Source organism: Myotis yumanensis, unplaced genomic scaffold (genome assembly GCF_028538775.1).
Source record: "Myotis yumanensis isolate MYYU_CA2020_CCGP unplaced genomic scaffold, mMyoYum1.0.hap1 SCAF_20, whole genome shotgun sequence".
Classification (NCBI taxonomy): domain Eukaryota; kingdom Metazoa; phylum Chordata; class Mammalia; order Chiroptera; family Vespertilionidae; genus Myotis; species Myotis yumanensis.
Genome location: NW_027223771.1, coordinates 9,494,399 through 9,519,859, shown reverse-complemented (window position 1 = coordinate 9,519,859; position 25,461 = coordinate 9,494,399). Strand labels below are relative to the sequence as shown.

The window sequence follows — 25,461 nt, the reverse complement described above, 5'->3', positions numbered from 1 at the left end:
CCGAGGCAGCGAGGGTGCGGAGGGGGTCACCACAGAAAGGCCCTGCCAGCGGGGCAGCTGCGGAGCCGCCTACCATCGTCTCCAACTCGTAGCCGGTGAAGAGAGAGAGCAGGGGCACGGGCACGACGCGGGCCATGCCCTCCCGGACGGCGGCCACCTGCTCGTCGAACTCATGGAGCCTGAGAGGAAGGCACCAGGTGACCAAGGGCGCCTCCCTCCCCCCCCCCCCCCCCCCCCGAGTTCCGTGGGCAGCGAGGATGGCCTGGAGGCGATGCAGCCACCCGCCCAGGCTCTCTTCTCTGTCCTCCTTCCCACCCCCCACCCCCCACCCGCGGGAAGCGCCCCCAGGTCTGCAGGAGCACCAAGCAGGAAGGGACGCAGGGGAGGGCGCCCTCACACAGCTGCACGCACCTGTAGCTCACGGCCAGCCGGACGTACTCCGCGCGGGTGTCCAGGGAGATGTGCGCGTGCCTGGAGCTCAGCTGCACGTCCTGGCCGCTGGCGCTCGGCACCGTGAAGGGCAGGCCCATGGCCTCGAACTCCTCGGAGGTGGCCTCGTTGTCGCGGATGTACATGAGCCCGGGGATGAAGTCCTTGTCCACCTTCCCGGGCACAGGAGTCCGTGTCGAGCCAAGTGGTCCCCCCCACACCCCGCCAGGCCTCGCCCCCAGCCCCCAGGGCCAGGAGGAAGCGCACACCCGGGGACCCCGCTTCCCAGCTGCCTGGGCGCACCTCGCTGAGGTCTGCGATGGTGAGGCTCATCCCCGCCAGCTGCTTCCAGACGGGCTCGGCCAGGCTGAGGCTCAGGGGGCTCCCCGTGCGGATGGCGATGCCCAGCAGCACGCCTGCGCGTCCAGGGCAGCGAAGGGCATCGGAATCAACGGCAGGGCACCCAGCTCCCTCCACCGGCCCGCTCCCTCCCACCAGCACCACCCCAACTCAGGCCCAACTCAGGAGGTGCGCCCCAGAGGCCCGCTCCCTCCCACCAGCACCACCCCAACTCAGGAGGTGTGCCCCAAAGGCCCGCCCTGTCCTAATTCGCTGCTGCTCTCTGCCCACGGCCACGGTCTCACTGCCCCTCTCCCAGCAGCACCGCTGGCCCACCCCCCGGAAGAGAGCAGCCGGGAGGCCGGGGGGAGGGCGCACCCAGGAAGCGGAACATGTTGGTGTGCACGGGCGCCCGGGCGGCGGGGCTGAGCAGGTAGCAGTCTCGGTTGGCCCCCGACTCGTCCCTCCCGTTGGGCGTCACAATCAGAAGGGGCGTGAGTCCATTCTGCAGCTCCTCACAGATCTCGGCGATGGACTCGCTGTAGCCGCCTCCACAGTCGTCCACAGATTCACCTTCGGGGGAAGGAGAGTGAGCCACTCCCCCCACAGAGCCCGGGGAGCAGCAGCCCCCCACAGAGCCCGGGGAGCAGCAGCCCCGCTGTGGGACCACCGTCCCGCGCCCAAGGCTCTCACCCACGAACTTGACCTTCCAGACCCGGTGAGGCAGCAGCAGGCTGTCGGGGCTGAAGGAGCTCATCTTGGCGCACATCTGCCCAAAGACGGACTTGGTGCCGTCGGGGCCCGCCAGGCCGCCTTTGCTCCGGGAACGCTTGACCTGAGGAGGAAGGACAGAGAGCTGGCGCAGCAGGAGGCGCAGGCGGACAGCCCGGGTGCTCGCGGGCGATGCCAGCCCTGGGCCCTCGCCCGTCGGGCCCTGACTCCCGGCCTGGGCCCCGTGCTTCTCGGCAGGACCTGAGCAGCTGCTGCCCGTGGAGCCGACAGCGAGTGGCATGCGGGCATGTGGGGCCCCCACAAGAGAGGGAGACCCACCGAACTCCTGACGTAGAGACGGAGCCCGCCTCACGCAGGGGCCTTCCTGTCGTACCTGGACTTGCTAAGCCTCCAGAACGAGCTGGCACACCTGCCCCAGATCTAAGCTAGAACCTGCTGCCGTGCACTGGCTTCATGCTGCCAGCACGCTAACCCGGCTGCGACGCGATCCCACCAGGAACTCCTCCCAGACAGGACGCTCTCCCAGGGCGTTGCCGAGCCCGACCCGGTTGAGGGCATGGCTAAGACAGCGTGTGGCCAGCCACCTGCCCCTCGGCTCACTAACGGCAGCCTGAACCCCGACAGTGCGGAGACCAGCGTGCCTCCGAGGTGTGGAAGGGCGGCTTCCTCTGGCCTCGCTCAATAGCCTGCTTGTTCGGGGAGCGGCCGCCACCCAGCACAGCGCTGTGCCCGCTGACGTCCCTGCAGGGGCTCTTCCGCCCGCGTGGCCACATGTGCTTCCAAGCAAACCACAGATTGACACTTGACCTGAAACGCCCTGAGCGAGTCCGGGAGCACGCGGGGTGTGTGTGTGTGTGTGTGTGTGCGTGTGTTGGCACAGGGCACAGAACAAGCAGTCTGTTCTTCGAGGCTCCTGCTGCCGCTGGGGGAGGCGGCCACATGCCCAGGCTGTCAGGCGCCGCGGCCTCGCCTTGGTGTTTGATGACTGGTGGGCGCCACACGGGCAGCCGTGGGACCCGGAGATGGTCCCTCTCCCTCAGTTCTCGGGTCCCGCGGGACACAGCAGTGACTCAGCCGTGAAGGGCAGAGCCGCGAGGGCCAGGAGCGTGAGGCTGGGGGCCAGGGATGGGTCGGGCAGAGGCCTCTGACCGGCCGTGCCTGAGCACCTAGAACCCAAGCGGGGGGAGACACGCCCGCCAGGAGGGGGCACGGCCTCCAGCCTGCAGAGGCCTCGGCCCCGGGCGGCCCACAGGGCCTGCGGGCCGTGTCGATGGACATTCCCCTCTGCTCGTCTGTGTCTGTGCTCTGGGTTCAGGCCTCCTCCTTCCCTTCACACGGGTGGCACCTGCTCTCTAAAGGGCGTGGCCCAGGTGTGCCCCCCCCGTCCCCCCCCCCGTCAGCCACGCCACCCCGAGGCGGAGGCCCCGTCACCTGGATGCGGTTCAGCTCCACCACAGGCCCGTGCTGGCGGTCGCGCACCATCGTTGCCTGCACCACCTTCCGGAAAGCCACCTCCTGAATAAGACACGGCGAGGGTGAGAACCTGACACGGTCAGCAGGGCGCTGTCTGTCCGCACGGAGGGCCCTAAACGCGCAGCGTGGAGCCTGCACTGCGTGCCGGGAGCGCTGGCTGAGCAAGCTGTGCCCCGGCACCCGCTCCCCGCCGTCCTGGGGTTAACGCTCACGCAGACCCGGCCCACCCGCGGAGGCAGGTACCTTGCCCTGGGAGATGAGGATGCCCCGCAGGGTGTCGAAGCCCACGGCGGGCCCCAGCCCCGTCTCGCCCAGGGCGCCCTCCAGGTCGAACATGGGGATGCAGGGGCAGAAGAGCTCGGAGAGGTGGTGCAGCAGCAGCAGCCGGTTCCGCAGGGCGACGACCGGGAGCTCCTGCAGGTGGTTGTACTCCATGGGCACCTGCAACAGAGGCGAGGTCACCGCCCGCACGGCTCCGCAGGGGCGCCCGCGTCCGTGTGGTTTGGAAAATCTAACGACAATCTGGCCGCCTGGCTCCAGCCGAGCATCGAGGAAAACGCGGGAATAACTAGTCTACAGCCTGTTTGCTGAGAGCGTGTGGCCTGTGCCGTCAGCGGTTTTCCGTCCTTCGTGCGATGCTGAAGGAAGGTGAGCGTTTCACGGACAGGCTGCTGGCTGACGGGAAGACCCGGTTCACACGGGAGCCCGAATGGCTTCCAGCGGGGCCTGGGCCACACACAGGACCGCCACCAGGTGCACCCGAGCCGCCCCCGTGCCCCCCGCAGCACCCACCTGTGCAGGGAGCTTCCCGGCGCTGGTGGGCTTGCTGGTGGACCAGGCCAGCGTGTGTGCCGAGCCGCAGGCCACACGGTTGACCTTCCTCCCCTGCAGGGCGGCCACCAGCCGCGGCCTCTGGATGGCGTTGGTGGTCCCGTCCCCCAGCTGCCCCTCGTCGTTGTCCCCCCAGGTGTAAACCTCACCTGGAAGGGAACGGAGACCAAGGAACTACGTGAGGAGAGTGCAGAGGCCTCCCTGCAAGGGGGGGGGGGGGGGGGGCAGGACCCTGAGACCTAGTGTCTCCTCACACCATGCGCCCCCAGGCCTTGTCCCTTACAACTGCCCGCTCTGCAGACACAGGCCCTTGGGGCAAGGGGGGGGGGGAAGGGGGAGGGGGCTCCCCTCCCAAAACCCTGTTCCTGGGCCAGCGTGGGCCCAGTCTGCACGCAGGCCTCTCTAAGGCCAGTTCTTCTCTGTGCAGCGTGAACGGTGACGTGTTCATGGGGCCCACAGCAGAGGCAGGGACGCTCCCAGGACGCAGAGGGCCGCCACCTACCCTCCTCCGTGCAGCACACGCAGTGCAGGGAGCCCGTGGCGATGGCAATGACCTTCTTCCCCTGCAGCCCCTGCACCTGCCGTGGCCTCCGCACGTGGTCGTCGGAGCCGTGGCCCAGCCGGTGGTAGTCCCCTTTGCCCCTGCGTCAGGAGACGGGCTCAGGGTGCGAGGCCACCACTGCCCTGCCCCGCCTCCTGGAGCCAGCGCTGGCTCCGGGACACACCCCAGCCCACGGGGAGGTCACGGGCCATCCACAAAGGCCGCGAACGCCACCTCAGGTTAGCCTCCCAGCCCCGGGGGCCAGCCTCGCGTACCAGGTGTAGACGGTACCGGACTTGGTCAGGGCGACCGAGAACTGGGACCCGCACTCCACCTTCACCACGCCCAGGCCCGTGAGCGAGTCGATCTGGAGGAGAGGGCACTCAGACGGCCACCAGAGACCGACGTCCGCCCGAGGAGGAAGCGGAGAGCCTCGCCCTCGCCCTCGCCCTCACCCTCACCCAGCGTTTATGACCGCTGACCCCCTCCACTGGCAAAGCCCAGGCCACGGGCGGGAGCGGCAGCCCTGGACACCTCAGCAGGCGGGGCCTCCCTCGCTCTTCGCCCAACACCCACGCGCGGGCAGGAAGGAGGCAGTGGCTGGGCCGCCCCACCCGCGGGCCCCGGGCTCTGGGACAGAGGTACCTTCATGGGCACTTTACAGCCGTCGCTGCCCCCGCGGCCGAGCTTGCCGTAGTCCCCGTCGCCCCAGGACCACACGGTGTCGTCGTCCGTGAGGCAGAGGGTCTGGGCGTCGCCACTGCCGCAGGCGACGTCGACCACGCGGTGGCCCTGAAGGGCCTCCACCTTCGAGGAAGGGACATGGAGGTTTTCTGACCACATGGCCAGGCCCCCCGAGGGAGGCTTCCCGTGAGTTCACACAGGACGCACCCCCGCAGCCGCCCTGGGGGCCAGCCCCCTGCTCTGTCTGCCAAGGACCGCCCACGAGTGGAAATACAAGGCAGGTCAAGCACTATCCTCTCAGATGACCCACAGAACACACACCAATAAAGCCCACTTGTCCACACTGAGCTGTGACCCTCGGCCCGAGCCCTGGACGCCGCCTCACCAGCTTGGGCTTGAGCTGGTCCTCGCTGTCGCTGTGGCCCAGGCGGCCGTACCGGCCCTTGCCCCACGTGTAGAGGTCGCCGGCGGAGGTGACGCAGGCGCTGTGGGCTCCGCCGGCAGCGATGTCCACCACCTCGGTGCCTCTCAGAGACTCGACGACTCGAGGGCGGTCACAGGGACTGCAAAGAGGCCACGAGCACGCCTGAGGCCAGGCGGACCCCCAGGCGGTGTCGCACGCAGGCTCTGGGCTCGGCGCTCACGCATTCAGCGTGCACTTCCCGATCTACACCCTCAGGTCGAATTCCTTGGCCTTTCTGTGTTTTTGCACTTAACTTCCCAGTCACGGCTGACGTACAGCGTGACGGCGGCTCCAGGGCACACCGGTGAGAGGCATCGCACCACTAAGTCCCACACCCGCTGCCCCGTGCCCCGTCAGTGTCCCTGGCTGCCTCCGGGCTGCACCGAGTCCCTGACTGTGCTGTGACGCCCGTGTGCATGGCCGGCTCCCTCTCCTCCAGTCCCTGCCCTCCTCCCACTGACAGCCTCCCGGTGCTCTCTGTCCCACGGGCCCTGACACCACCTCGGTTTTTGGATTATTTTCTTTTTGCTGCTCTGACCGGTGTTCCTGCTTATCCTGCCCCAACTGCAACAACAACAAGACCCCCCAGCCCGGCGTGGGGCTCAGTGGCTGAGCGTCGGCCTAGGAACCAGGAGGTCACGGTTCCGTTCCCAGTCAGGGCACAGGCCCGGGCTGCGGGCTCCATCCCCAGTGGGGCGTGCAGGAGGCAGCCGGTCCATGATGCTCTCTGGTCACTGACATTTCCCTCTCTCTCCCCCTCTCCCTGCCTCTCGGAAACCAATAAAAAAACCAACTCAGAATTGACCCCCCGTTGAGGTACATGCACCTGCTCCCAGGAGCCCCCGAAGTGGATGTGGGGGTGCTGTGCTGAGGGCAGGGCTGACACAGACACGAGCCCGGAGCCCACGAGAAGGGGCGGCCGAGCCGCACAGGTACCTGCGGTTGCCGTGGCCCAGCTTGCCGTCCTCGGCCTCGCCCCAGGAGTACACCTCTCCTTCGGAGGAGAGGGCGAGGCAGTGCTTGCCGCCTGAGTTCACGGCCACCTTCCTGATGAACACGTGCTGGATGGACTCGAGCAGCGTCGGGGTGGACACCGACTCCGTGCCCCCGACACCGAGCCGGCCGCCGGCCCCATACCCGGTGGCGTACAGCTGGACAGGAACGACAGGAACCGACTTTACCCCGAGAGCCCGCGTCGTGGTAACCGAAGCCCAACCCGCGCTCTAGACGTTTCTCCCCAGAGAGCTGAGAACTGGAGCTGCACTGGTGCTTCCTCAGAGCGAGGCAGCTGCGACTACTGGAAAGACCAAGTTCACAAACTGCATTTGCACGCCAGGGCTCTTTCCTGGGAACATCTCTGTTTTTGCCCAGATGCCAACTATACCTCACGCCAAGAAAAACAAGGAGGGTTAGTTATTTATCGCCAGCAGGTCCCAGACGCCCACAGGAAACTTACTGTTTGGGACACTAAGTGTCTTTACCGTTAATTTTTAAAAACCAGACTGCCGTTTCCGAATGCACGTCACCCCTCCCTTCCACAGAACCTAAAGGCTGCAGAGCTGTGGAAGGGGGACCCCCACACAGGTGGACCCAGGAGGACGCCCGGCAGGCCCTGCTCTGCCCCCCGGCCGCCCCCCAGCCCAGCGGGCCCTTCTCCCACAGGCGGGACCTGGTGAGGAGGCACCGGGCCCAGTCACAGACGATGGCAGGCTGTGAAGTGACCCCGCGAACCCTGAGCTACACGAGAAAGGAGTGAAGGAACTCGACACGGGGTCACTGAGAGGACACGCAAAGGCCAGCGAGTCCCACGCACCAGCAGCGAGTGCTTCAGGGGCAGCAAAGAGACCCAGGAAGACGCCTCCTGAGTCACCGGCAGGAAACCACGGGAACACTTGTTTCCAAATGAGGCCTGCACGTTTGGAGCCAGGAGTCCTGCAGGGATGCTCGGGGGGCCGCCTCCAGCACCCCAGGGCGACACCTGGAGGCGAGGTCTCAGGAGTGCACACCCAGGACCACCCGCCCCCGCCCCTCGGTGTCCATGTCGACGACGGACGCACCCCTACCTTCCCGTCGGCCGTGACCGCGAACAGAGTCTGCTCTCCGCCAATTAACTGCACGGGCCTGAGGGTGGCCAGGGCTTCGCAGGGAGTGGGCACCTTCACCTTGGCCCCCTCGATGCCCCCGAGCTGGCCCCTGTGGTTATGTCCCCACCCGTAGATCGTGCCGCTGCCACCGGCAGACAGAGTCCAGTCGTCCGGGCGCCTAGAGCCAAGGAAGCGAACAATGGAGGTGGGCGCTCCCCGCCTGAAGCGTGTCCCGCGCCCGCCGCTCCCGCCGCAGCAACCTGTTCATCCACTGCACCAGCTGCTCGTCGTGCTCCCTCCGGAAGACGTCGTGGCTCTCGTGCAGGACGTCCATGGCCTCGCCGTCCGCCATGAGCTCTCGGATCTTCTTCGCCACCTGGACGGCACACAGTGAGGCCATCACACACCCGTCTCTCAGGACAACAGGGGACACGGAGGGAGGGGTCCCGGGGAAGGGCAGCACCAGCACTGGGGCCTCAGTCTCAGGAAACCAGGGCTCCCCGTCTGAGTGTCACTGAGCGTCAGCACAGTCCCTGGTTCCCACGAGGGGCCCCCTCAGGGCACCGGCAGCGCCAGCAGCCGCACACTCTGGTGAAAGACAGCGCTGGGCTCTCCAGAGGCGACTCAACACCTGCGCGTACCTCGTCGAGAAACAGCCGGGGCAGCGGCGTCCTCCTGTCCAGGGCCACGGCCACGCGGGAGGCCATGCAGTACCTGCGGAACCAGGCCCACTTGTGCGTCTCGGCGCAGCAGGGCAGCGTGTCCAGCTCCAAGTCACAAGCAAGAGCCACCAGCACCTGCAAAGGGTCACGCAGGGTCACGCTGACACGCAGCCCAGGCGGCCCTCGCGGAACCTCCCTGGGCGCCCCTCCACCTGCTGCTCGCCGGCCGTGCTCACGGTCCCTGTGGCGGAGCTGTCCCTGCCCCGCTCCCGGCGACACCCCGACACACGCCCGCACAGGCCGCTCCCCCAGCCACGTACCTTAAAGAAGGGGCTGTGCAGCAGCTGCTTGCCGCCCCGCACGACGGGATCCTCGTACTCGAACTGCCTCTCCAGGGTCTCCGGGAGGCCTTTCACCAGCGCAGCCAGAGCACTGCCCGAGAAGCTCTGCGGGGACACCACACTGTAGCCCACCCCGCCCGGGCTTGGCCTCCACGAGTTAATGGTCTAGTCTACTGGGCCCTTCTCCCTAGAACACGAGCGTGACGCGTTCACGCAGGGGGAGACCTCAAGGACGTGACAAGCCCTGGAACGGAAGGGGAGCTGCACGTCCACCTCGGCGCCGGGTCAGTGAGGCAGCTCCCACGGCCCGCCCTCCGGCCACCCGCTCCCGGCGTGGTCAGGACCAGCAGTCCTCTAACAGTAGCCACCTCATCGGCAGAACAAAGACTCGTGGTCACGCCCCACAGACGCGATCCCATGGTCACAGCCACCGAGACACGCTGCCTTTCAAGTCAAAGGCTGGCCGCACTCCGCATGTGGAGCAGCACGAGGGCGCCGGCGGTGACAAAGGCTGCCTTATGCTCCTGCCGGTCTTCCGGGAACTTCTCCAAGTGGGAGACTTCAACGCCTAAACGAACACCTGCCTCACTCCCTGGGTCACAGGTCTAGGACCTGGGCGTGGGCTCCTACCAAGGCACGCGCCTCCCCGTCGCTGTCCCCCAGCAGCCGGCGGATGTTGACCGACTGTCCAAACTCCGTCGTCAGCAGCTTCCTCAGCCTCTGAAGGGCCCACATTCTGTGACTGGCAGCTGGAAAGAGCAGACAGAGGACATCAGGAGCTCGACCACGGTTCCCCTCGCCCGCGACAGACATGGCTATGAAGAGGCCGCCTACCTAAGGCACTGAGCTGTGCGCACGCGGCCAGCGACGCGGCCAGGCGTGGGACGATGCTTCTGTTCGAGGCGAGGTTGAGCCGGAAGTCGAGCAGGCACGTCACCAGGTCCATGGACGGGCAGGAGAGGACACAGCGGTCGGAGAGGAGGTCTTTAGGGCCTGAGGGATGAGCACACGCATGTCCCGTAAGGAGACCGGCATGACCTGACCGACAGGCTCCCCACACGGCAGAAGCAGGCAGACCACAGCACGGAGCGTAAACGATGTACCCTCGTGGCCGGGCACCCAGTCTGGAGGACCGCGGCCCCCCCCCCCCGGGCACTCTGGCCCCCCACCTGGGCACCGCAGCCCCTCACCTGCGGCCGGCATGATGGGGTAGACGGTGAAGCGCCAGCCCCACCCGTTCACGGACCCGTCGCTGATGAACTTCCACTTCAGCTCATCCCCAGGGATGCGCAGCTCGCTGGACCAGTCGGACCACTCCCGGCCTGGGGGAAGCACACCGGTAGGCTCACTCCCCGCACCAACATGAGCCTCTTCAGAGAGTCGTTCATGCAGCGTCTGCAGCACGTGGGGCGCCAGCCCAGGCTCCCCAAACTGGTGTTCACATGCCTCCAGGGGAGCCTGGCCCTTCAACACACACTGCGCTAAGTCCTGGGGAAACTGAGGCAGCAGCCTGGCCCTGACGGAAATGCACACACAACTGCCACGCAGTGTGAGGCCTGCAGGGCCACAGCCACCTTCGGGACAGGGGCCGGCTCAGCACAGAAGGGCCGCCCTCGGGAGCCCAGGGCGAGGCCGCGTGAGTCACAGCCAGGTCCCTGCCTGGCGGGCTCTTCAGCGTGAGGGAGGGCCCGTGGGAGCAGGGACCGGCCCAGCGGCCACCTGGCTAAAAGCTACGCTGCGTCTGTGAGGCTGCCAGGGAAAGCCCGAGCTCCTCCGGGACTGCACGCGCCGCCCGGGCGTTCGCAGGGCTTATAAGGAGCGTCTGATGAGGAGGCCCTGCTGGGCCGGGGGAGGGGGGAAGGTCAGGGAAGGGCTGCCAGTCCTGCCCCAGACGGAGGATGGAGACTGAGAAGATGCGCACAGACACTTCCCCTGGGAGACGCTGAGGCCTGGCACCCCCGGGCCTGGCACGCTTGGCAAGGCTATGTCGTTCCTGAAGGCGGGCAACGCCCCCCACTCCCCCACCTGAGCGCACGGAGACGATCCTGTTGACGCCGTCCATGACGGTGAGCGGGTCGTGGCGCCTCTCCGTGGAGCACTGCCGGTCAAACTCCACCCGGAGGCCTTCCGCACCTGGCAGGTGAGCAGAGCAGTGAGACCCCAGCGGGCACACCTCGGCGAGACCAAAGCCACACACACCTGCGCTCTGTGCCCAAGGTGCCCACCTGACAGACACTACGCAGGACCCTATGCTGCATGGCTCCCTGTGCCACGTTCTATCCCGAAGAGGAAAAGGTTTCTAGGAAAGCGAGGAGTCTCATGCAGTTTAAAATTCTGTTCTAGAGCCCTGGCCAGCGGCTCGGCTGGTTGGAGCGTCGTCCCCTCCATCAAATGGTGGCGGGTTCAATTCTGGTCAGGGCACAGGCCTAGGCTGCGGGTTCGAGTCCCGGTAGGGGAGCACACGGGAGGCAACCGATCCACATTTCGCTCTTACCTCGATGTTTCTCTCCCCCTTCCTCTCTCTCAAGTCAATTTTAAAATATCCTTGGGTGGGGATTAAACCAATTCTGTCCTCTCAGCCGGCGATGACCGCTCCCAGGATGGAACCCAGAGGTGGGCCCGCGAGCCCCACCCCGCACCTGGGATCTTCACGGTGCCGCTGGAGGATGTGTCGTCCGTGTAGGGGTGGCTGCTCTCCACCACCACGGGCTGCGAGGACAGGCGGCCGCTCTGCGAGTCGGAGGCCACGTCCTCCAGCTCGGTGACGCAGAGCTCCAGCAGCATGTCTGCCACCTGCGGGGAGAGGGGCCAGGTCCTGCTGCAGGGACGGGGTGGCTGCAGGGAGAATGGGGTGGCCGCGGGGAGAACGTGGGGGTCTGAGGACTCTGGTTCAGATCAGGGCTTGGCCTCCTCGCCTACAAAATCAAGACGGCACAGGCTCGCAGAGGAGGGGCTGCGAAGCGTGAAGGTGACCAGGGAGGAGGAGCCGGCATGGACACCCGCAGGTGCCGGGGGACAGAGCCTGTGATGGCAGCCACGCCTGCTCCCCCAGGACGAGCGCTGCCCCGGGGGGAGAGCCTCGGAACAGAGGCGCCGGGGGAGGAGCAGCTGTGTGGCTGTTCGAACTTAAACCGAGTTACAGAAAACGACACTAGGGTTCCCGGGCGCACGGCCACATGTCCAGGCGCAGTGGCCGGGGAGCGGACGCTTCCACGGCAGAAAGTCCTGGGGGACCCAGGCTGCCAAACACCAAGACCTGAGCCACAGCTACAGCAGTCACGGCACCGTGGTTAGAGCATAAGGATTAGATTCATGGGGCAGAAAAGCTTGTCGATGAGCCCAAATGCACACAGGAATCACGAATACAAAAAGGTCGTTCCCAAATTCCTGATATTGTGGCCACATGTTTGTCGTTCGGGGAAAATAAAGTTGGATCCCAGCACATCCCTTATATCAAGATAAATCCCAGGTGGCTCAAAAAGACAATTGTGATCTATAAAAATAAAAGCATGATATGCGAATCAGACCGGACAACCTGGACGAAGCCGGGGCTGCGAGGGAAGCCCAGGTCCCGGGTGCCAGGGGGAAGCCGGTGTCGGGGGAAGGGAGGCCTACTCTTGCACGAATTTCGTGCCTCGGGCCTCTGGTCAATGAAGAAAGAAAAATTACTAGAAGAAATTGGTTTCTTTAAACAGTGCCATGGTTCTCAGCGTAAAACAAAATCCAGGAGCCGTAAAGGAAGCCCTGGCAGAGCTGACGCTGTCGAGATGAGGGACTGCTGAACGCGGACACGGGCAGGCCAAGGCCCCGGGACACGGCAGCCCACGGGGCAGCGCAGGGCTGGCTTACACGGAGCCCTTCCACCCTGCCGTCTCCTGCACGGAGTCCATCACGGACAAGACGTGACGTCACAGCAGCACCACGGAGAGAAGGCCCCCTCCCGCCGTGCTCACCTGGGGGTAGGCGGTGCCCATGCCCGACAGCACGGCCGAAAGCACCTCGCGGCCCCGGTCCCCGGCCCGGCCGCACACGGACAGCTTGAGCAGGTCCACCAGCACCCGGGTGTCGTCGGCGACCAGCAGGCTGGTGAACTCGTCCAAGGCCTGAGGTTCTGGGCCCGAGGCCTTATTCTGGCTCTCAACATCCTACAAGGCCCAACAGGAAGGGAGGAGCGACATGTTAGAACACCACCAGCTCACCCACAAGCTCCCAGAGATAACGGGGGGCCTTCAGGAGGCGACAGGACCAGGAGGTCCCGGGGAGAAGCGACAGCCTTGGGGCCCCCCCACCAGGATCCGAGCTTGAAACCCACCATCTCTGGCCTCACAGCTGGGACGGGACCGACCTGGCGGTGGGGTGGGAATCGCTGCCTGCATATCCCTGCGCGTGGCTCACGTGATGGCTTAACACTAACAACGCTTAGTTTGCCATAACTTACACTCACACCCAAACGAATGGAAACCCGCCACGCAACCACTACCAGTCCTAACGCACTCGGCCAGAAGCACCAGGGGGCACGAGGCACCGGTGGGTGGACAGAGCATGGAGCCGGGTGTCTGCAGGCCCTCCAGGTACTTCTCTCCCGTGACGCTTGTGACCTGACACACAGTCACTGCCCGCAGTGGGAGGCCTGGACGCTCACTGACACAGTCACTGCCCGCAGTGGGGACGCCTGGACGCTCACTGACACAGTCACTGCCCGCAGTGGGGACGCCTGGACGCTCACTGACACAGTCACTGCCCGCAGTGGGGACGCCTGGACGTTCACTGACACAGTCACTGCCCGCAGTGGGGAGGCCTGGACGCTCACTGACACAGTCACTGCCCTTAGTGGGAGGCCTGGACGCTCACTGACACAGTCACTGCCCTTAGTGGGAGGCCTGGACGCTCACTGACACAGTCACTGCCCGCAGTGGGGAGGCCTGGACGCTCACTGACACAGTCACTGCCCGCAGTGGGGAGGCCTGGACGCTCACTGACACAGTCACTGCCCGCAGTGGGGAGGCCTGGACGCTCACTGACACAGTCACTGCCCGCAGTGGGGAGGCCTGGACGCTCACTGACACAGTCACTGCCCGCAGTGGGGACGCCTGGACGCTCACTGACAGTCACTGCCCGCAGTGGGGACACCTGGACGTTCACTGACACAGTCACTGCCCGCAGTGGGGAGGCCTGGACGCTCACTGACAGTCACTGCCCGCAGTGGGGACACCTGGCAGACACTCCTGAGCAAGTGATAAGGATTCGGGTCCCAGGTAAGGCTGCCAATCAACGCCCCCCGCCCCCCGGCTCGCCCCACACACACAGGAGTGCACAGAGCCAGTGTCCCTCTGTGAGGACTAACGAGACAGCACGCCCTGGGGCCCTGACCTGCAGGGACCTCCTGGGACAGGAGCCAGATCTGCGTGGAGGGGATGAGAAGCCTGGCTCGCGGAGTGCGCACTGCGGCCGGGAGGGGAGGGTGGGCTGTGCCCAGCTCGCCCAGCGTGCAGGGAGCCACCTGTGTGCTGCCTCTGCAACCCCACGTGCGGTTAACAGGCTTTCAAAGCGGAACCATCAGGAGGCCCCTGACCTCTTTGGCTTTGGTCATGGTTTCGGCGATGATGCTGGCAGCTCCCGGGTCATCTGTCACCGGGATGAACGGCCGAGAAGAGGCTGAGGAGGCAGACGGGGTCACGGCAGCAGGGGTCACAGCATCCTCAGAGGAGATCTGGTTTCAAAATCCAGGAAGAAGAGCTCAGCAAAGTGCACACGTCCCAGACTCCTCAAAGCCTCACCTGAAAGCCCTCTGGCCACCCGGGCGCCCCGAGGCTGCAGCCAGATGTCACAGTGGGGACAGCGCTTCCCCCCAGCGGGGCTGGCAGCCTGCACCAGGCACTCCTGGTCCCAGGACACCTGGCGACACCAGGACAGGTCACAGGAAGAGACTAAAATGAGCTCCCATCTCTTCAAGCTGATTTAGCTCCAAAATAAGTTACAAAATATTTTGACTTTTAAGAGGCATAAGGTTTTGTAACTGCAGACAAAAGACTATGGACTTGCATTTAGCATCTTTTCGAAAGAATAAATCAAGTTCCGTTTAATGCTTAAAAAAAAAGCCTCCTTTTTAAAAAGAGTATTTTCTAATTGAAGCCCAAAATCACAGCAACAGGCAGGAAGGAAACACGGAATGAAGTGAGACAATGGCCTGGACTCCCCTGCCCTCCCCTCTGACGGACGCCACTCACACACTCACCTCCCCTCGCTTCTCCTGCCAGGGACTGGGGCTCGGTCTGTCCTCGAGGTCAGCAGCCAGCAAGCACGCCTCTCCGCTCACGGGACTGGCCGTGGCGGACGCCTCGGAAGGGGGTGCCGAGGAGGAGAAGGAGGGGCACTCCGGGGCGATCATGCTGGCCGGCATCAGGGCCCCCACCACGGCGTCTCTGTCAGGAGGGAGGGGCCTGGTGAGCCGCCTTCCCCGCGCAGGACAGCGGCAGGAGCGGGCGGGCACCGGGGAAGGACGCCCTTGTTTCTACAGGACACACGGTAAAGCGTTTCGGAAAAACACTGAACATTATCACAAGGGACTCACTGCCTGGAAGCTAAAAGAGTTACTCCTGATCTTACGTGTCCGAACGCCTAGTGACAACGAGAAAACTGCCGAATGCAAACATCACAGCAGGGCAAGCCCCTGGATCCCCTGGGAAACCCGACGGCCCTGTCAGATCCCAAGGGGGTTCTGTGTGGAAGCTGCAGCACCCACGTCCTCTCAGGGCTGCATGGCCTCTGTCTGCACCTGTAGCCCCTCCAGGTGTGCCCTCCACGCCCCGGCCCCTGCAGGTGTGCCCTCCACGCCCCGGCCCCTGCAGGTGTGCCCTCCTCGCCCTGGCCCCTGCAGGTACTCCCTCCTCGCCCCGGCCCCTGCAGGTGCTCCCTCCTCGCCCCGGCCCCTGCAGGTGCTCCCTCCTCGCCCCGGCCCCTGCCATGACCACTGAGAAGCTAGACAACAGCCACAAAAGGTTGGAAAACATCCACTTATCCAACTCTGCCCTGGGAGTGTCTGAGCGAGGGGACAGGGGTCTGAGCATTCCTGAGCAGTAGCCTCAACGATGCTGCCTCTGCCCCATATTCATGCTTAGAGTTCATTGGCCAGAGAGAGTCACATGATGTCCTCTGACTTGGCTTTCTGACTCGTGTTTCAAGAACCAAAGTGCACAGGACCTGAAACACTGTCTACAGACAACACCCCATTCTGTGAGACATCTGGTTAATCAAAAAGCTGCACAAACCCAAGTCTGACGTGATGGCGGGATCTCAAAAGCCAGCCAACCAGCCCACCTGGCGTACGTGATCTGCAAGGCGTTGAGCACGTGAGACAAGGCCTGCTGCTTGGCCAGGTTCCCGTCCAGGGACAGGAGGGTCTTGGCGAGAGAAGGGCGGCCGGGCTTGGAGCTGCCCGCTCCGCTGAGTTTGTTGTTGGCAGCAGAAGACTCGGCATCGGAAGGCACACCTGAAGAGAAAATGAGAACTTGGGTTTGATTTTTTTTTTAAAAATTGCATTTTGTTCTGTTTCTGTAATTTAATCTTTCAGTTTAGTTCCAAAGCACATTGCAATCTGCATTTTGCTATTTCACAGGTGAGGTATTAGGTTCACAAATGGTCCTTCAGGGTAAAGAAATGCACTTTATTTATACTCTATAAAGAAGCTATTTTCAGCAAAGCTTTACTGTAACTGCAAGACAATGTAGACACGTTTGTAAATGCATGAAAGTGACTAAAAATATTCTCAGAATTTGATAAAAATCATAAACCCAAACACCCAAGAAGCACAATGAGCTGCAAGCATGGAAACCAGGAAGATAACGACCCCGAGGCACACTGTCATGAAACGGCTCAACCCCAGGGAAGAAAAAAATCTTAAAAGCAATCTGAGGAAAAGACAGGTCGTGTGTAAAAGAACAAAGATAAAAACGACAGCAAATTCTCAAGGAAAAGAATACAAGTTAGGAAACAACGGGACCATGTCTTTACGCAGCGGAAGGAAAAGCTGCCAACCTGGAATTCTATACCCAGCCCTAGTGCCAGAGAAGTAGGACGACGACCAGTAAGGTGCTAAAGGAGCGTCACGTGCGCCTGGACTGCGGCGTTCGCAGGCGCCATGTCAACGCGAGGGAGACGACACCAACCACGCACGGCTCACCGTGTCAGCTTCATGGAAGGAGTGGCCCAGGCGCCCAACAGCCGGCACGATGCCTGTGCGCGTTGGCTGTGACTACGGTCCTCTCGTGAGCACGCGCACAGCACAGAACCAGCATCGCACGCCTGCTAAGGCCCCGCCAGCTCGTGCACCACGGTCACCCGGGGCTTTGGTGCAGGAGGGATGACACCACCTCTGACCTGGGCACGAGGGACTTCCTAGGAGGACCCCCGCCAAACCAGTCGGCTACCTAGATAGGAAGCACCCAGCGGGTCCCTCGCCGTCTGGAACAGGACGGGCTCGTGCACAGAGGGCGTGGCCATGTCGACAGTCGTCCAGGCCACGCTGTGCGAAGACCCACAGGCCACTCGCGTGATCTTCTGGCCCTCCAGGCCGTGCACCAGGGTGGGCTTCCTGTTCACGGTGGTCGTGCCGTTGCCCTGCTGGCCGTGGTCATTGTCCCCCCAGGCGTAGACCTTAAGGGGAGAAACCAATTTTTCAACGTTTCAGAGCCTTTCCTTTAGATGCCCTTCACCATCCTTGCCGTGACTATAAGCGATCATTCCTTAACGTCACTCCCACCCGTTCCCCTCCCTCTGCGAGGGGAGGCGGGTGGTCTCTGCCACTACATGTGCTCACATTCCCCTCCACTTTGCAAAGGGAAGTGCTCACAGTGTCTCAGTTTCCACGCACGGCAGTGCCCCTGACCACGGGTCTGCTTCCATGGCCTCAGTGGCCCCCTGTCCACCACAGGCCACAGCCACTCCCACCGCCCAGGGGCCAGGCAGGAGCCGCCCTGGACAGACGCCCGTCCCTGGCACGGCCACCAACACCCACCCACCCAGACAGGGACCAGGCACACACCCCCTGAACCTAAGTGCACACCTCTGGGGTTTGGGAGGAGCCTGACTCCCCAGAGAAAACCCACAGACACGGAGCCCCTGCAAACCCCACACAGGCAGTGGCCTGGCCTGGAACTGGTTTTTTTCTCATCAATGTTCTATCAAAGTGGCACTAATGACACATCTCATCAGCGCAAGCTCCCCCTTGGACACGGGCTCGCCATGCCCTCACTCACCTGCCCTGCGTCCGTGACCGCCAGGCAGTGCAGGGCCCCGACGGCCACGTGCACGATCTTCTTCCCTCGGAGCCCTTCCACCACCTGCGGCTTCCGCACGTGCACGTCCGAGCCGTGGCCCAGCCTGAAGTAGTCCCCCTTGCCCCTGCGGGAGGTCCACGGTGCGTTAGCCCTGGCTGGGGCTGCTCAGCAGGGAGAGCTTCAGCCGTGGACTGAAGGGTCTCGGGTTCGATTCCGGTCAAGGGCACATGCCTGGTTTGCAGGCTGGATTCCCAGCCCCGGTCGGGGCATGTGCGGGAGACAACCAATCGATGAATCGACGTCTCTCTCACATCGATGTTTCTCTCCCCCTCCCTCCCCCCTCTCTAAAAATCAATGGAGAAAAAATATCCTTGGGTGAGGATTAACCAAACAACAAAAACGCAAAACCAAGCCGGTGTGCTGCAGTCCAGGCGACAGCCTGCACGCTCGACAGGGAATCGCTCCTGGCTAGGGCATCGGAGTGGCTCGAGGGCAAGGGCACCTGAGCCACAGGCTTTGAAATCCTGCCTCAGTCAGCACACCACCTCCTCTGCTGGCGAAAGCCTAGTGGTGTCCCCACGTTGATATTACTGATGCAGGTTTTCATATAAAGAGACTGAAAACACAACCAGTGACCTGGAATGCCGCCCGAGCGTCCCCGATGGTGGCCTTGCTCGCGCTGCTCTGGGCCCTGATGCCCACACTAAGCCTGTCCCTCTTCCCAGGCCAGCTGGTGCCCGCTCCCCTCGGACTTAATAAAACCAGCTTCACAAGAAACACCAGGCCCTGACGCGAGAAGGCAGAGGAGCCCTGGACAGACTCTCCTCCGCCGGGAGGACAAGCTGGCCCCCGGCCCTCCGTGCTCTTTCCAACACCCAGCGACAGCGGGAACTGCCTCCGAGCCTGCGGGCCCCCAACGTGAAACAGGGAGGATGGAGGTGCTCATGGAGCAAGGACCCAGCGGCTCAGCACCCCACGGGCACGGAGAGGGCACACGCCTGCACGCACAGCGGTGGGGCAGTCGGTACCTACCACGTCCACACCACTCCCGACTTGGTGAGCGCCAGGGAGAACTGGGCGCCGCACTCGATCTGGCACACGCCCTGTCCGTTCAGCCTCTCGATGTTCTGGGGCACGTTACAGCCTTCACTTCCTCCCCGGCCCAGCTTTCCGAAGTCGCCGTCACCCCAGGAGAACACCAAGCCTGGGGGAGGGAGAGGCCTTCAGCCGGGTCCCGGGTCCCGGGTCCCACCCCTGGGGGAGCGGGGCCGGCTCACCTTCGTCGGTCAGAGCCAGGGTCTGCGCGTCTCGGCTCCCACAGGCGACCTGGATCACTCTGTGCCCCAGGAGCACTTTCACCTGCGGGACAAGGGGACAGTCACGCACGGCGGGAAAGCGAGGGAGACCTTCCCAGACCCGAGCATGTGCTGCCTGAGGCCGGCAGGTGGCGAGTGCCCCGTAGGCACCAGGCGGGCGCTCACCATCTTGGGCTTCAGCTGCGTCGTGTTGTCCCCGTGCCCCAGCCGGCCGTACTCCCCGAGGCCCCAGGTGTAGAGCTCGCCACTGGATGTGAGGGCCGCGCTGTGCGAGCTCCCGCAGGCGATGTCCCGGATGCGCTTGGTCTTCAGGGCCTCGATCAGCCGTGGCTTGTCACAGTTCCTGGAGCAAATGAGCAACGTGCCCTGACCAACCCAGCTTGTGAGTAAAGAGGAAAAAAGGAGCCCTAGCTGGTGTGGCTCAGTGGATAGAGCGTCGGCCTGCGGACTGAAGGTCCCAGGTTTGATTCCGGTCAGGACACATGCCAGGGGTGTGGGCTCCATCCCCAGTAGGCGGCGTGCAGGAGGCAGCCGATCCATGGTTCTCTCTCATCATGGATGTTTCTCTCTCTCTCTCCCCCTCTCTCCCTCTCTCTACCTTCCTCTCTGAAATCAATAATATTAATAAAAAAAGAAGTAAGACATCTACACAGATCTACACGTACAGATCAACTTAACAAGACCCAGCCTTTAATACAGAATGGGGAGGCGAAGGCAGGCTCACAGCTGCTGCTCTTAGATAGCTCCCAGTCCCCTTCTCATGAGTAACTGTCCTGTTTACTTTTCTGCAGAATCGCGTGCCAAGGCCTGCACCCTGATGGGGACGGGCTCGTGTGGCCGGCGCGAGGGAAGGGCCCTTACATCCGGCTGAAGTGGCCCAGCTTGCCGTCGTCCCCTTCGCCCCAGGAGAACACCTTCCCGTCGACTGTCAGAGCCGTGGCGTGCCGGCCGCCTGCAATCACACAGGGGCGGGCGCTCAAAGGTGGGCACACACAGGGCACAGGTAACCCTGTACGTTCTGCCCGGCGTGCAGCACGCACACATCTCGGGGCAAGTACATAGACAAAGGGAGCTTTTATGAAGCTACAGAGTTGGCGCCCCAGGAAGGATTTTACTTGCAAAGCAGCAGCACAATAACGTTACTGTTAACGGGGCTCTTGCTGTTAATCTGTGAAGACCACACGTCAGGGGAGAGGGAAATATAAGCGCGTCTGTGACCAGGCAACCACCAAAGGCCCCGGAGACCGCGTGTCTGGGCCGCCCGCAGGGTCACTTCAGCAAAACGCTCCCATCGGCAGTTTGGGCGTCCCTGCACTCTCCCCACAAGGACCTCCTCCCAGCCCTCCCCCTCCGCCCCCACCCCATGGGCCTGTGCCCCCCCTGCCAGCTCGGGCGTCCCTGCACTCTCCCCACAAGGACCTCCTCCCAGCCCTCCCCCTCCGCCCCCACCCCACGGGCCTGTGCCCCCCCGCCAGCTCCCAGGTTCTCGCCCACCTAGTCCTCCCTGGCAGGACCGGGTAGAGGGCAGCAATGAGCTGGCCCAGAGAGGACGGAGACAGAGATGGGACAGGTGGGGCTCTGGGTGGCCGCTGACCTGGCTCAGAGCGGCCGTACTAGCCGGGACCCTCCCCAGAGAAAAGGGACGTGCCCTTCGCTCAGCCTCTGTCCTGGGGCCTCTCCTCGTGGTGTGAGCCCCACCTTTCGTACAGACACAACGCATCCCTGCAGTTGTGCTCAGGCCTGCAGTGCCCGGCAGGGCTGGCCAAGCTGCAGGAGCGTGACTTTTCTAAGGGCTTCGCTTTCACTGGGGCTCAGACACTGGGGCTCGGAAGGCGACAGGCTCTCCCAGCAAGGACACACCTCCGAGCGTGCGCAGGAGGGTGCAGGGGCGCTGGGACACCGAGCCGGGGAGGGGCACGGGAGGGCACCTCAGAGAGAGCTACTGAAGGGCCCAGGCTCCTCGGCGCCCGAGAGCCACGCCTGGCAGGTACCTGAGTGCACGGCCACCTTCTTGACCACGTAGCTGCTGAGCGCCGTGACCTGCCGGGGGATGGGCACGGTGCCGCTGGACATGCCCAGCCCCAGCCGGCCGTTGGTGGCCTCGCCGCAGGCGTACACCTTGCCCTCCACGGTCACTGTGGGCAGAGCGGGGGCAGGGCTCAGCTCAGACGCCACAGCGGGGTTTTCGGCGCGGAGCACAAGGGACCCGTTTTTAATGCGGGAGGAACTGTACCTGCAAACAGACTCTTAGAGCCACCCGCCACCTGCACGACATTCAGAGCCGACAGCGTCTCCGAGAACGAAGGAACCTTTATCTGGAACAGGATGTTTTGTTAAAACATGGAAAACAGTTTCACTTACACTTTTAAGATTACCAGTAACTTAGCAGACGATACAAGGAATCACGCGATCTGCATGACAACAATGACCAGAGGTCACTTTTTCTCTGGGTCGCACGCGGGGGGGTACGGGTGGGCCCTGAGGCTGGTGGTGTGAAGAGCCCCCTCTCCCAGGCAGCTCCGGCCCAGGTACCTTGGAGCCCTTGAGGCCGCCCAGCTGGTCCTTGTCGTTCAGGCCCCACACGAACACTTTGGTTCTGATCGTGGCCGCCGACTCCAGCCCCGCAGCCTTCTTCCTGATGAGGCTGCCAGAGGGAAAGACAGGCCGTTCAGCATGAAAAATGTTTCAGACGGCCCCGGTGTGGTAAGGACGACCCCGGTGAGGTTGAAACGGCCCCTGTGAGGTAGGGACGACCCCGGTGAGGTTGAAACGGCCCCCGTGAGGTAAGGACGACCCCGGTGAGGTTGAAACGGCCCCCGTGAGGTAGGGACGACCCCGGTGAGGTTGAAACGGCCCCGGTGTGGTAGGGACAACCCCGGTGAGGTTGAAACGGCCCCCGTGAGGTAGGGACGACCCCGGTGAGGTTGAAACGGCCCTGGTGAGGCTCAGATGGCCCTGGTGAGGTTGAGACTACTCCAGTGAGGTTGGGACAAATAAAGGGGACCAGTATGGACTGATGAACAGGGGTAGATACAGAAGCAGAGCAACATTGAACAGAATGTTAAACTACAGTGGGAAGCCTGGGGAGGGTTGGGGGGGGGATTAAGAGACCAACTGAAGGACTTATATGCATGCATATAAGATTAACCAATGGACACAAGACACGGGGCGGGGGGGGGCGGGGGGTAGGGGCCGGGGGAATGTCAAGGGGGGGAAAAAAGGTGACATACGTAATACTCTTTGTAATACTTTAAGAAATAAAAATTATTAAAATATTAAAAAAAAAATTTAAAAAAAGAAAAAAAAGAAAAATGTTTCAGAACGAAAAGCAAAGCCGCCTCAAGCACACGGCTGCTCATTTCTGTCAGAAACAACGTCCAAACCCTGGGGCCTCGAGTCACACAGGAATCAGCCCGCACAGCTCCCATGTCTGCCTCCCCACCCGACGCCTTTTCATAAGGAACGTAGTTCCTGCCTGTTCCCGGGGGAGGGCTCTGAGCTGAGCACCACAGCTGCTGGCAGACGAGCAGCTCCTACCGTCCCTGGAGAAGAGCCCCCAGTGGGCCCGGCACTGTGGCCAGGTCCCTGAGGCCAGACACGGGCCTGGTCGCTTCTCCCCAGAAAGACAGTCACAGGCGTCCCCACAGAGCTCCGAGGCGCTCTTCCTGTTTACCCTCTGCCAGCGCACGCGCCCACCCGCGTCCAGGAGGCTGCCCACTGGAGCCCCTCCTGCCCTCAGCGCTCAGGGCTCATCGACGCAGCACGCCGGCCTTGGCCTCGGGACACAGAGCACCCGGGACTGGTGCCCGACGCGCTCCTTCGGTGCTTGAGGCTCCTGGCTTCCGTGTGCTTTGCTCTCTGTCTTCGATGGAACCCAGGGTTCCAGAGACCAGGCCCTGCGAGGTCACGTTTCTTCACGCTGACTTCACGAGGAGTGTTGTAGCGTGTAGCTCTCATCTGACACAGGCACAGGTTTGACCCCGGAGGGGCATATGGAGGCAGCCGTGGACGTTTCTCCCACACTGACGTCTCTGCCTCTCTCCCTTGCTCCCTCTCTAAGTCAACATGGGAAATTGTATGTATATTTTATAACAATAACATTTTCAGTTTAAAAGTAAACAATAAGACACTTAGCAAAGCAAGCTATAAATACACCCCGTGCCATACTGTTTCCACAGGAAACACGATCAGGGACAGTCAGAAAGGAAACTGCAGGACCGACACCAAAGGGTTAACTGTGACTTTCGGTAGAAAAATCAAACGTTTTTATTTCCTTATTTGAAAGGTATTTTTCTAAACACAACGTATTTCTGCATCAAACACTTCCCTGAGTTGAACCAAATGGTAATTGTTGAGAGCCGACCGCGTGTGCCCGACACGCCGGGTGCCCTGGAGACCGGGGGGCCTGACCGCGTGTGCCCGACGCGCCGGGTGCCCTGGAGACCGGGGGGCCTGACCGCGTGTGCCCGACACGCTGGGTGCCCTGGAGAGCAGGGGGCCTGACCGCGTGTGCCCGACACGCCGGTGCCCTGGAGACCGGGGGGCCCTGGAGACCAGGGGGGCTTGACCGCGTGTGCCCAACACGCCGGGTGCCCTGGAGAGCAGGGGGCCTGACCGCGTGTGCCCGACACGCCGGGTGCCCTGGAGACCGGGGGGCCCGACCGCATGTGCCCGACACGCCGGGTGCCCTGGAGACCAGAGGAACTGACCGCGTGTGCCCGACACGCCGGGTGCCCTGGAGACCAGAGGAACTGACCGCATGTGCCCGACACGCCGGGTGCCCTGGAGACCGGGGGGGCCTGGCATGAGCCCCAGCCCCGCACTCACCTCCCGGCGCCGCCCTTCTCGTCCTCCTCCTCCTCGTTGTCAGAGGCGAGGAAGGGCACGGCGGCCCAGTCCTCCTCCTCGGCGCGCACGCGCCCCAGCAGCACGAGGCCGTGGATCTTGCAGTCGATGCCCGAGCTCCGGCACTGCTTGATGGCGATCTCGATGTACCTGTGGTACTGGACACGCACCGGGAGCTGCAGACCCCGGGGCCACACCCTCCACCCTGAGTGGCGAGGACCGGTCAGCCCTGGACGCGTGCTAGGGTGCGTCCTGTCCCTACGTCCTGGAGACCCCCAGCCAGGGGCAGGTCGGGCTGGGAGGCCGGGGACTCAGTGTTTGTCTCACAGACATGAGGGACTAGAGCCCCCGCGTGGCCGCAAGCCTCTGCCTCAGAGCTCCCGGAACAAGACATCCTGGGAAGGAGGCGGTCGGAGCCTTCACAACACTCCAGACAGGACAGACATGCCTGTCTGCCTCTGGAGAGGACAGAGCAGAGCCCCGGACTCCGTCCCCTGCTGAGCAAGCACAGCCTACGGCCGATTCAGCGCAGCAGGGAGGCCCTCGGCGTGAAGACGCGCCCTGCGCCGGGACCCGTGGCTGCGGGAAACGCGCTCACAGATGAGAGTGGCACATGGGCCGGCTGTCTGCGGGCGCCAGCCCACTTCCCACCACGGCGAGGAGATGCAGGCACGGAGACGGGCCCGCCCGCCTCTCACCTCTGTGCAGTCGCTCAGGAGGGACACTGTGGTGTCCGTGGGGCTGATGTTGATGGTCTTCAGTTCAATGAGGTTGTTCAGGGAATTCCCGCCTGGGAGAGAGGGAGGGAGACGAGCATCAGACCAGGAGGTTCCATGCGCTGACGGAGGGCACTCGGAGCCAACGCCCTCGTACCTGACACCACGACCAGGGAGGGCATGTAGCTGCTGTCCGCAGGGTCGACGGTCATTTTCAGTCTGTGGACCAGGACGTCGGGGAAAATCTCCAAGCGGATCCAGTGCTTTAAAAAGAAAGCAACCCCAGTCAGTGAGGCCCCGCTCGACTGTAGCGGCTAAGGTCGTATCAGCAAAGCCCGAACCAGCATCGTGTGGCCTGGGAGACAGACTCTCCTCGGGGCTCCTCCCCGCTCGCTTCTGAGCAGCCGCCAGACGTGGGCCACAGAAAACACGAGTCCAGTAGGGAGAGCGCCTGCTCCACATCTGTCCTGCGTAGCCCCGGGAGGCTCCCCTCCCCCCACATAAGTGCAAACACACAACATCCCACAGGCCAAGACGTGCGAGAGGAACCTCTGACAGAGCAGCATCGGGGTGGGAGGCTGCAGGAGGGGGCGTAGGACATGACCCCGTCACACCTCCTGTTAGTGGGTCGTTAGACAAAACCTGCTCCCGACATTGTTTAAAACCTCAGACAGTGAACACTGGATGGTATATTTAGAATAATTATAAACTGCCCTGGCAGGTCTGGCTA

General features: G+C 63.3%; 1 protein-coding gene across 2 annotated transcripts in view; it reads right to left on the bottom strand.

Moving 5' to 3' along the window:
• Window positions 1-25,461, bottom strand: part of HERC2 (HECT and RLD domain containing E3 ubiquitin protein ligase 2) — a 72,076-nt gene that overhangs the window by 1,974 nt on the left and 44,641 nt on the right. For both annotated transcript variants that reach the window (XM_070400589.1, XM_070400590.1), the window contains 38 exons: window positions 24,889-24,994; window positions 24,714-24,805; window positions 23,998-24,173; window positions 21,703-21,814; window positions 21,404-21,485; window positions 21,162-21,305; window positions 20,032-20,122; window positions 19,336-19,513; window positions 19,132-19,213; window positions 18,887-19,058; window positions 17,834-17,978; window positions 17,006-17,231; window positions 15,897-16,068; window positions 14,815-15,001; window positions 14,152-14,289; window positions 12,533-12,724; window positions 11,219-11,372; window positions 10,605-10,712; window positions 9,770-9,901; window positions 9,414-9,572; window positions 9,210-9,328; window positions 8,559-8,684; window positions 8,218-8,373; window positions 7,837-7,952; window positions 7,556-7,754; window positions 6,429-6,643; window positions 5,415-5,592; window positions 4,991-5,152; window positions 4,621-4,712; window positions 4,307-4,446; window positions 3,766-3,953; window positions 3,217-3,414; window positions 2,932-3,015; window positions 1,462-1,603; window positions 1,147-1,341; window positions 733-845; window positions 412-602; window positions 74-179 (listed from right to left, as the gene is read on the bottom strand). In XM_070400589.1, the coding sequence (XP_070256690.1) occupies window positions 74-179; window positions 412-602; window positions 733-845; window positions 1,147-1,341; window positions 1,462-1,603; window positions 2,932-3,015; window positions 3,217-3,414; window positions 3,766-3,953; window positions 4,307-4,446; window positions 4,621-4,712; window positions 4,991-5,152; window positions 5,415-5,592; window positions 6,429-6,643; window positions 7,556-7,754; window positions 7,837-7,952; window positions 8,218-8,373; window positions 8,559-8,684; window positions 9,210-9,328; window positions 9,414-9,572; window positions 9,770-9,901; window positions 10,605-10,712; window positions 11,219-11,372; window positions 12,533-12,724; window positions 14,152-14,289; window positions 14,815-15,001; window positions 15,897-16,068; window positions 17,006-17,231; window positions 17,834-17,978; window positions 18,887-19,058; window positions 19,132-19,213; window positions 19,336-19,513; window positions 20,032-20,122; window positions 21,162-21,305; window positions 21,404-21,485; window positions 21,703-21,814; window positions 23,998-24,173; window positions 24,714-24,805; window positions 24,889-24,994 (5,568 nt within the window). The remainder of the gene's footprint in view (window positions 1-73; window positions 180-411; window positions 603-732; window positions 846-1,146; window positions 1,342-1,461; window positions 1,604-2,931; window positions 3,016-3,216; window positions 3,415-3,765; window positions 3,954-4,306; window positions 4,447-4,620; window positions 4,713-4,990; window positions 5,153-5,414; window positions 5,593-6,428; window positions 6,644-7,555; window positions 7,755-7,836; window positions 7,953-8,217; window positions 8,374-8,558; window positions 8,685-9,209; window positions 9,329-9,413; window positions 9,573-9,769; window positions 9,902-10,604; window positions 10,713-11,218; window positions 11,373-12,532; window positions 12,725-14,151; window positions 14,290-14,814; window positions 15,002-15,896; window positions 16,069-17,005; window positions 17,232-17,833; window positions 17,979-18,886; window positions 19,059-19,131; window positions 19,214-19,335; window positions 19,514-20,031; window positions 20,123-21,161; window positions 21,306-21,403; window positions 21,486-21,702; window positions 21,815-23,997; window positions 24,174-24,713; window positions 24,806-24,888; window positions 24,995-25,461) is intronic.